The 11,303-nt window shown below is 31.1% G+C and overlaps 1 protein-coding gene across 1 annotated transcript; it reads left to right on the top strand.

Annotated features, from left to right (window-relative positions):
* The first annotated feature begins 1,465 nt into the window (after positions 1–1,465).
* Positions 1,466–11,081, top strand: LOC139492271 (uncharacterized protein C6orf118-like). The gene is made up of 8 exons (XM_071280488.1): positions 1,466–1,519; positions 3,016–3,765; positions 4,148–4,273; positions 5,457–5,644; positions 7,645–7,700; positions 8,635–8,825; positions 9,176–9,291; positions 10,145–11,081. Exons 2-8 carry the CDS (start codon positions 3,031–3,033, stop codon positions 10,248–10,250), a joined length of 1,518 nt encoding a protein of 505 aa, XP_071136589.1. The 5' UTR covers positions 1,466–1,519; positions 3,016–3,030; the 3' UTR covers positions 10,251–11,081.
* The last annotated feature ends 222 nt before the right edge of the window (positions 11,082–11,303 follow it).

Raw genomic sequence — 11,303 nt, 5'->3', positions numbered from 1 at the left:
AACCTGGGACAGTGGTATATGCCTGTACATTCTAAAATTGGTTTCCATTCTCTTACTTTAGCTCGCCTCAACCAAATGTTATGAAACTTGTACACAATGGTACAAATGGAAAATTGATGAATTTTTTGTTTTCATTCTCTTTATAAACTTCAGTTTGCCTAAACTAAATGTAATGCATTGCGACAAAACACAGATCAAGTTTGAATTTTTCCCCTTCCTAAAGTTATGCCATTTACAATTTTTCTCTCTCTATTCTTTAACTTTTAAGTTTGCTTCAAACAAATGTTATTAATCGAATGCACAATGCTTATTACCACAAAACTCAGATCAAGTTTGAATTTAGGTGGCGTCACTTTTACCATTTAAAAGTTATGTCCTTTTATAATGGAAAAATTCAGCCATAATGCCATTGATGATTTTTTTGTTAACCTTCTTTGACTTGAGTTTGCTTCAACAAATGTTATGAATTTTATACAATGTTTATAACGACAAAACTCAGATCCAGTACAAATTTGGGAACAATCACTTTTATGGTTCTTGAGAAAATATTTTAACATCATTAAAATTTGTCAAATTGGTTTCATGGATATTTATTTTTATCCTTACAGTGTATATTTTATGTTTTGGTTTGGGTTTTTTTTGGTTGAGGTAAATTTCTGCAGATATTTTCAGGTTTGTTTGAGACATGTGGTCAGAAGGGATCCATCAGTAGTTTCATGTTGGAAACTATCAGACCAATCTATATTTGATGTTTGAGGGTTTTAGCTGTCCCCCTAATCGATTGGTGGTTTCTTTCTGAGATCCTTTATCATATTTTCAGCTTTCTTCTTCAGACTTCTTCTTCCATATACAGTTCAGACCACCATCTGGTGTAATTTTGAACTGAGAACTCTACCAGGAATACAGGTGGACATTGAGCAGTATTGTTTTGGAATCTGTTAAAGTATGTCCGAACTGGTTTCCTGTTCATTGCCATGGCATCTGTGCTGCGCCTGTGTGACCTTTTATCATATCTTGTATTATTTCACAATTTTATACTTTGAGGATAAGCGAATAAGGTTAGTGTTTTATTGCATAGTATTTATTCATTTTTTGAGGAAAGTTAACTTTTTGGAAGTAATTACTGTCACGGCCTGGCTGGGGAACTTGGCAGGCAAATGCTCACATTAAATCTGTGCCAATACAGTGTTAAATGTCATCCTTTACACCATAACTCATGGTGGTGCTCCTTATGAAAGGAGGTTAAGTAATATACTTAAGCATGCATTTTATATGTGCTTGTATGTGTTGGTGATAATTTTTGTTACGTTGGTCGTGGTTTAAAGAAGAGAAAATAAGAAAGGACTGACGTGAAAATTTTTTTTTAAAAAGGACTGACAAACGAGGAACACTAAGTGACTGGGTCTTTACACCAGGTGAGCAAAAAAAATACAACAGCGATTATGTCCCCTGATTTTAGCTCTTCAATGTCGTCATAACAACTTCAAACAAGATGGCTGACTTTACGTGACTTGCCATCGTAATATTTTTAAATGATACCTTCTTTCAAGGACGTTAGTTAGTTATACGTCCTTGCTTCTTTGTTATTTTATAGTATCAGCGGATGACTATTTTACTTTTTGGGGGAAGGCTTGGATGCTTTTATGCAGCAATAATATTTAGTTCGCTCGAAAGCCACCGAAGATAACATGATCAAAATAAAATGAGTCGATGAACTTTGAAACACTCTCAAAAAGCAACATCCAAAAAATCTACTGCATAGCATAATTTCCAACGCAATAATTGGTAACAAATCAAAACAACATGTCGTAAATAACCAAATGAAAAGCAGATAAACAAGAAAAACAAACCATAAATCCCAAGTATACAAAACAATACCAATTTAGGCAATTCAGATTGAAAACAAGACCTAGAAAATTCCAAGCCAAGGTCCAGCTGAGATAACTAGTAGAAAAATAGTATTTTAACATGGAGTTTAACAATATGAGAAAGTTTCATGGGTCATTCTGCCAAACCTGTTTATGAGGATTGAATTTCGTGTTTCATTTACACAATTTAACCCTCTTGCTGCCAGAGGGACACATATGTCCAAACCGGCAGTGCCGGAGGGACACATATGTCCATGGATAAATTTATGCAAGCTTCTTATCAATGCTGTATCTCTTTCAATTAAAATACGGAAGAATAAACAGGGTTATGTTTTTCTCCAATTGGTCCCAAATGTAGTGGTCATTTTGTCGTGACGTCATATATCGAATGACATTGTTGTTTGGCATGTTACGTCACAGACGTTGAGCTGTTGTATTTTCCGGCATATGAAATGCAACCTTGAAAAACGGTCGGCAGCAAGAGGGTTAAAAAAAAATGAAAACAAGACATTCAGTATACAGCATGATAACATTTGCCCTGATTCGTGTTCTCCTTGGTACCTGTTTGCCCAGAGTTCATTTGCCCTAATTTTATTTTTTATGCATTGTTGTTTAATTGCAGAAAGTTCAATATTTGAACAGAGTTCAATAAAAAAAAAGATCGCCAAATATTTGTATTGCTGCAACCAAATAATTAATTTCCTTTGATCTACATAGTAGAATACAAGAATGACAATGTATTTATGACTATATTTTTTAACAATTTATCCAGTATAATAATAAATGAATGTCTGAATCCTTTTCATGTTTTAAAATTTGTACATGATTGTTTTTTTACTCAATCCAGGCTTACTAGTTTATCAACATTTATATTATTATTGAACTTTAATAACCGTAATCTCTTAACTGTACTATTAATATTTTTTGAAAAAGTAAGCAGAGCGAACAGACCTGATACCCATGAATAAGGACTATTTTGATCAGTATCTAAGCAATTGAATTTGAAAAAGAATGTAACTAAACTAGGTAATACGATAAATTTGATAAAAATCATTTCTTTATCATATCTTTTTAATATATATGGTAATTGCATTCAGCGCTTGAGGAACTTTTAAAAATTTTAATCATTTGTACTTTTATTTTGCAGAAAGTATTATAAAAGATGGCAGCATATAAGTTTACATCCCACAGACAACTCAGAGGTTTGCTAAATGATGCAGAGGTTAAACAGAAAAAAGATATTGCACAATTTGCTGGGGGACATTTGAATGAATCGCTATTATATAAGCCTCCTTCTGAGTGGGCTAGTGCAAAATGGACAGCTGGCAAAGATACAAGTTCTAGTCCAAGGTCAGCTGTTTCTAGAGAAACAAATAATACTGAGGGAAAGAAGATGAAGAATGTTTTAAATGTTCTTTATGACTTTAGTGTTGGTACCTCAGGAAGTCTTCCAATACCTAACAAAAAGTCCTCACCAAACAAAAAAGAGTACACAAAAGAATATCATGACTCTAGACCTGTTTCTACTAGAAAGGATATTAGTCCTGTATCTCGTAAATCTATTTATAGTGAGTTAAATGATGGTGTGCTAGTGGAAGAGCTTAAAGCAGAAGAAATGATGTTACCCCACCCTTTTATGGCTCCACTAACAAAGAAAAGTCCTCCTCCTGCAGACTATGATGTGATGGAAGAGTTAACAGAAAGACTTGATAATGATGGATATCTGACATTTAGACATACATTTTTACCTACACACCACACGGGTGTAACAAAGAAAGATCAATTTCAGAAAATGAAGCAGTTTGAAAGTGGTGTGCTGAGGAAACAAGATTCATCTGAGCAAAATGTGTTAACTGGAGTGAAAGCAGTGGAGCATCTAGAAAAAAAGTTGAAACTGGTATATATTCTTTACATACTAATATAAGTTTAAGTGTTTATAACATGCATTATAATAAAATAATAGAAAAAATCTTGTTTTTACAACATGAATAATATACATTGTAAAACAACAAGTTGCTATAGCTATATATATAATTATATTTCATTTCACAAGGTTAGAAATGCTTCTCTAAGATTTATTTTATTGACATTTTTACTTCCCTGGTAAGCTGAATGATACATGTATCTAGGTTTTAACTTTTAAATGGCTTATATTGCACTTGTGTATTACTTTTATAGGAATAGGAATTATGTCTCCTTTTAAAGTTTTATTCTAAAAATAATATATCAGGAAATTTTACATGTATTTAACTCACAAGAATTTTTACTTATATTTTCAGGAATTAGACAATTTAAATATATTTGATACAGGACCTAATTTTCATAAATTACAAGTGTATAGTAATATATATGAAGATCTCTTGCTAGAATCAGCTACCTTTGCTTATGTTCTGAGATGTATTAAGGTAAGTAAACATAATTTCTGTTCTTAAATATATCATCATGTAGAAGGTAAAGCATCAAGGAGTCAGTATGTACCAATTTTCGTGAAATAGAGAAAACTTGATAGTTTGTGGACATTTATTTTCAAGGTTTTGCCAATGTATGCATACAAGCCTTTGGAAAATTTGTTTTTCGTTGAACATTTTAATAAGTGGTTCACCTGTACCCACGAAATCCACCAAAAATGGTATCCAATGAATAACTCAGAATCCACAGTAATACTAATTTGAAAGGAAAAAGACGTAATATGTTAAGTTAAATGTTACATGTATCTCTATTATTAAAAAACTTACATCACATACAGGAACCAGAAAAATATTGGGTTCAGATGTTTTTAATTCATGTAGTTTAGACATATAATCAAACAATGTAGTAAATTATCTTGCTGATTCTACCATATTATAGTCTGTACTGGCAATTCAAATGAAAATCAACCCAAATCTAAATGAAAAACACAAAACAACATGATTTCAGACATTTCCCTTGGACTTGCTATGTTTGTTTGACAGAAATCCATTCCAAGAATGATTATCAATGGTATATTACAGATTACAGTGTTCTCCCCAGAAATTGCATTTAGCAGCATTACCACCTTGCTTCTATAAATTATACATGTAGCATCACATCCATAACATAATCTATAAGAAAACCAATTCAGATAGCATCACATTAAAAAATATAGTATCACATTACCCTGATGTTAAAAGGCCCAGGGGAGAACACTGGGTCACTATAAATAATTATCAATAATAAAGATAAGTCATGTCTGTCAGAGTTAATGTTAACCGTACGTATGATATATTAAAAACAATGAGGTAAAAATCAAAGAGTTGTCAATATGTTTAAAAGTTATTGACCATTGTGATTTATTAAACAATCACAAAAAAAAACCAAATTTGTTTAACAGCTGAAATCTTTTTTTCCATGCTGGACCATTGTGATTTATCAAATAATCAACAACTGAAATATTTATTTCCATCAAAAAGATTGTTTAGATGGCCAGCTCAAGGACGCCTCCGGGTGTGGGAGTTTCTCGCTACATTGAAGACTCAATGGTTGCCTTCGGCTGTTGTCTGCTCTATGGTCAGGTTGTTGTTGCTTTGACACATTCCCCATTTCCTTTCTCAATTTTATTATGTATTTCAGACGGAATATGACAACTATATTTCTAGACTGTTGGATAAACAAACACCACAAAATAGTCGGATGCTTCGGGATCAAGTCCAGCAGATGACCAGTAGAGGAACATCAAGACCTAAAGATTTAAGTGATGCCAAACAAAAAGTTGTGACTTTAGAGGAAAAAGCAACATTATGCCTGGAAGAAAATGAAAGGTAAGAGGTTTTTTTCAAGGATAATGAGATAGAGCAATAGACTACAGTTGTGATTTTACAATTCTTGAAAAAAAAGTAAAATAACAACAACAACAACAAATTCACAAGGAAAGTCCTTAATCAAATGGCAAAATTAGTATATCAAACAAATAGAAAACAACTGTCATATTCCTGCCTTGGTACAGGCATTTCCAAATATAAAAAAAAGTGGATTAATCCTGGTTGTGTGGCTATCAAAACCTCTCACTTGTATAAAAAAGTTATTTTTCATGAATTTTGACAAGACATAATGAAGTTAAAAAAACCTAAAGTTGTATATTAACTAAGAGTATGTGTGTCTTAGTATTTGTGATAATGTCGATTCAATTCCAGGACATATGTTAAATCATTCTTTAATATAAAAGCATTAACCTGACAGTCATAAACATGTTGTATTGCATTGTAGATGTACTTAGTAAAAACATTTATCATGTTTTTTAATTGTAATTGGTATTCTTTTGAGAAACACTATCAGGATTTATGTAATAATTAGGGATGGCTACGAGTACTCAAGTACTCGGGTACTTGCTCAGAAGGCTGAGTACTGGAGTACAATTTTAGTACTTGAATCCTCGTTTGCCTGTTATAAAACTTGAAATATTTCTCCTCACATTTCCATTCACTTTGGTTCTGTTGAAATATCTCCTTAGTAATACTACTTAAAATTTATTAACAACCTAAATATGCTTATCCTGAGACTTCTATTTGTTACTTGTATATAGTAGTCCGTTCCTTACGAGGGGAAGTTTTCATGTGCACTACTTGTAACAAAAAATAGAAAGTCAAACAGTCTTTCATCTGAAGTTGTTGACCAGATCATATTTCTAAACAGTAACAAAATAAAAGTGCCTTGCGGTGAACCCTACTTATTAGAGACATTTTTTACGGTGTTTGTACACGGATCAACATGTTTAAAGATTAATAACTCATCACAAGGCTTAAACTTACCTTCGTTTATTAATTAAGACTTGATGTAAACATTATTGGTATGAAATGCACGTTTAAATAAATTGTAATTACTCTTTATTTGAAACTTAATTATTGTTTAATTTACAATAAAATCTAGAGAGGCTACAGAGTGACATTCAAACCCATAAGTTAAAAATAAACTGACAACGCCATTGCTAAAATAAGAGGGAAAAATACAAAATGATAGTGGAAAAAAAACCACCAAAAAAACTTAAGACTGAGCAAAACGAACAAGCACAAGTTATTTGAAGTCCAATATTGTTGTTGACAAATTAATGGACAAGTTTTAATATGAAAAATACCACCTCAACAGGAACAGATGATACATATTGTCTACTTCCTCAGACTTTATATGCAAATATTTACAGTTTATTGGCATTTTTCTAATTTGGTTCATGAATGGGTACAAAGACAATAATTGCTATTATGATAGGTTATTTGTAGAAATGGCGGTCAGTAATTAATTGTTTAATTGACACAAAAAATAAAGGACTGATACACGTAACAGAGGATCAAGTTATTTTGTAGTACGTTTGTCTTTCGTTAATATGTTTATGAAAGGTATTTACAAAAACATTACATCTGACCTAAAATCTAAACTTTTCAATAGACGTTTAAGATTTATTCGAGTACTGGAGTACTTGCTAGTATCATGACCGAGTATCGGAGTATTAAATTTCAGATTTTTTAACATTCCTAGTAATAATAAATCCAAAATGAAGATAAATCAAAGGACATCACACTGTTAAGTTTCTACAATTGAGATGTGGTTATCCATCAGATTTAAATTTCTACATTTCTGATATGGTTCTATGGCAGCTTTAAATTTCAACGTTTCAGATACGATTCTATAGCGCCTTCAATTTTTCTACATTTCAGATGTCGTTCTATGGCAGATTTAAGTTTCTACATGTTCAATGTGGTTCTTTGGTAGTTGTTTGACTGCACTTTCAACTGCCATTTCATTGATAATTAAATATTATATTTTACAGACTAAGAAAGAAGTTAAATGAAGAAAAGATATGGTTAGAAAATGTTTCAGAACCAGGTAAGTGGTTTCTTTATTGTTGATGCAATTTTATATATATAAAAAATACTAGTGCTTTGTTATTGTTAATACTTGTTTTATAACCTAAAATTTGGTTAACTGGTTCATGACTTCTATCAGGGGCAGATCTAACCATTTTTTAAAGGGGGTTCAAACCCACCTCTAGATCTGCTACTGCCACTGTCTCTTTCTATTTATACTTTTATGAGTTTAAATCAACACATCCTAAACGTAGGACTATTATGTGGTGGTATTGGTTTTTTTGCTGTGTCTATATGGAAACTAAAAAAGGGGAAAGTGTAAGGGACACATTGGTACTAAAAATCAGAATTTGTGTGTACTATCTTAAAAAAAACATAAATAGGCATATTTTAATAAATTAAACATTTTTTTTCTGTCACCTGTTTTCACAAAGTTGTGATATATCATTTTTAAGCTGACACAATGTTAAGCAATAGTTGATATCCCAATGACTGTGTTTAGTAGCTGAAGCAATAACCTTTTATAGAGGTCAATTTGAAATGGTTTTATTTTAATTGATATAAGCAATAAAAAAAACTTTCTAAATAATTAAAGTATGAAATGGTCAAACTGAAATGATTAATTGTTCTATTTTTGCTAAGAACAATTGGTGTACATGTACAGTACATTTTGTTTGTGGATATGAACAAAAAGTGATGTGAATATAAAAAGAAGATGTGGTATAATTGCCAATGAGACGACTCTCCACAAGAGACCAAATGACCGAAATTAACAACTATAGTATAGGTCACCATACAGCCTTCAACAATGAGCAAGCTTACTTTAATAAGATTTCATTCCTCATACAAACGAAAACTAAAATTGATCATTTGACTTTTTTTTTAACGAAGATACATGTATGAATGATATTTATAGATTTACTCATTACTGTACATTAATGATAATTTTTCAGAACCTCGGCCAGCTATTTCCAGTGTATATAAGGAAGAACCACCTCCAGAGTTATGTGATGAAATAGAGCATGTTAAATCTCAGATCTTAGAAAAACTGGATGATTTACAGGATTTACGAACAAAACTAAGAGCTGATTATGTTCCGTTAACTGTGTGTTCTCACCTAGAACAGTGCATCAAAGAAACTGAGGTAAAAAAGTTCAGCTTTCCTTTGAAGGCTTATGGTTGTGAAATTTAACTTTATATAATAAAAAAAATATACATGAATTGAGGATGACATATAATCTTTCTTATATCAAAATGTGACAAGTCAAAGTCTGGTAAGATCTAAATTTTTAATAACAGATTTATATCTGCATTCAACTATCTACTTTCATCGTACACAATCCAAAACAAAATTGCAAATGAAGCTTAATTTAATTTTTATTCCTAACTGTTTAAAGAAGCAGTGAATTTTATGGAGTGAAAAGAAAAAAAAAATTGATGGGGGGAGGGATTTTTCTTAATATGATTATTTCCATGTTTAATATTTTTTTCTAGATTGAAGTTCAAAAGTTGTTAAAACAGAATGAGTATTTAGAAAAGACAATAGGAGATATGGAAAGTGAACTAAAAGATGCTATACAAGATGCTGACACTAGTGAGAGAGATGCTAGGTATGTTATCTCACCTTTATCTAGCAGACAAGAGTAAATTGTCTCCCCTTTATTTAGAACACAAGAGTAAATTATCTGCCCTTTAGTTTGAAATCTGAGAGCTAAATGTATGTTTACCCTTCCTTATAATGCTTGGACAATAAACAGAGTGCTGATACTTGTGATGAGGATGCTAGTCAGATCCAAAATACATTAATGAAACAAATATGCTAGTAATCTCCCCTTTATTCAGATGCTAATATTAACGAAAGAGCTGTAAGATAAATATTGTTTTAGTTCCAACCAATGTATTTAAAACCAGACCAAATTTGCTCTATGATGCTTACATTGAATATTTGATTTCACACTTTTTGGGTCAGATGCAGATGACCTTATAAATTTCAGTTAAAACATAATTCTTAGGTATAGATGATATTTGCAATTAACATTTTTTTGAAATACATGTTAACTGAGCAAGAATACCTTAGAATGTTTCTATTTGAGGGAAATTTTGTCAACTTAACTCTAAAAAGTTATTACATTTTGAAATGGAAAAAATCTGAAAAAATAGAAGAATTAAAGGAATGTAAAAAAAGTTTCTAAGGTTTGAATAGTAAGTCTAAAAGATTCTTTTCTAAAATTGTCATGTTATAATTGGGGAAATAGACAAAAAGTTGAAGACTTTGAATATAATGTAATTGAATGAGCCAACTATATGGTATGGGTTTTTCTCATTGTTGAAGGCTGAATCTATTATTGTATTTATCCACTTATTGAACTCTGATGGATAGTTTTGCACATCTTTTTTTTATGCTTTGAAAATACTGTGTTTAACTCTTGATCATCACTTTAATTTTTATTGACTTTATCATAGGCGTATTTGGAGGAAAGTAAATTCAAGACGAGGTTTGCCAGGATCAACTGGGGAAGAAGATGACGATGATGATGATGAAAGTAAATGGAACTGGTATATCTCATAAACATTGTTGGCAGTGAAACCAGTCTGTGATAAAAACTGTGATAATCTCTAATCTCTGGATAATCTCTAATCTATGGAGTGATAGACAAAATGTATGTGATAAAACTGAGATAATTTCTAATCTATTGAATGAAAGACAAAATGTATGTTAGAATGTGAAAGAGAGTGTGGAAAAATAAGTATCTATAGAACAGAATTTGTGTATTGAATGCTAGGTGTTTTACCAATACTGTTTTGCATGAAGAAAGTTCTATCTATTGATTTTTCAGAATCAACCAGAAAGGTGATCAGTCTGTGATATACATAGTATGAAAAGGTGCTACAAAAGTGTGTTTACATAATCATAATAGTACACAAATTAATTAAAGTATGTTGCATCCTCTGCAAATTTATTTTTAAGGGATTTTTTCTTCTCATATCAATAATAAAAAACTTGGAATCATGAGAAATTATTATTAAAGATTAAAGAATTAAATTTTGAAATGATATATATGATTTTGAACCAAAAATTATTCAGTTTTTTTGCTTGGAATATTGCAGCAACAGAAAATTTCTTATCTTACCAAAAAAACACTTAATGTAAACCTTAATTTTACCAAGACCAACTTGCCTTTAGAATATAAGATAATTAATAAATTAATTCTATGTATGTAGGAATGCTAGTTGTAGCTTTGTTTATTTAACAATGTGTGTGGTGTTTCTGTGCTAGAGAGAGAGAGAGAGAGAAAGTGTGTTTTTTTTATTGTGCAGAATAGCTTGTATGATGCAAGAAAAACAGTGAACTAATATGTGTTTGTTGCTAAAATATGAAATAAAAAGTTGTTTTACTGTATATTTTATTTGTCATTTAATGTTATTCGTTTTAAATATATGGTATTGTAATGAGGAATGATGAATAGTTGTTCAATGTCCAGCAAGAAATCTTGAAACCATATATAGGACAAGCCTTCAACAATGAGAAAAATCTATATAATAAAGTTGGCTCAGTCTGGTAAATGATCTAAATATATGGTACAGTGGTAAAAGTAAAGTTAGCCCACACGTTTTGCTAAAC

The sequence above is a fragment of the Mytilus edulis genome, chromosome 10 (genome assembly GCF_963676685.1).
Source record: "Mytilus edulis chromosome 10, xbMytEdul2.2, whole genome shotgun sequence".
Taxonomy (NCBI): Eukaryota; Metazoa; Mollusca; class Bivalvia; order Mytilida; family Mytilidae; genus Mytilus; species Mytilus edulis.
Note: the sequence above shows the minus strand (reverse complement) of the source record. Positions and strands in the feature narration are given on the sequence as shown.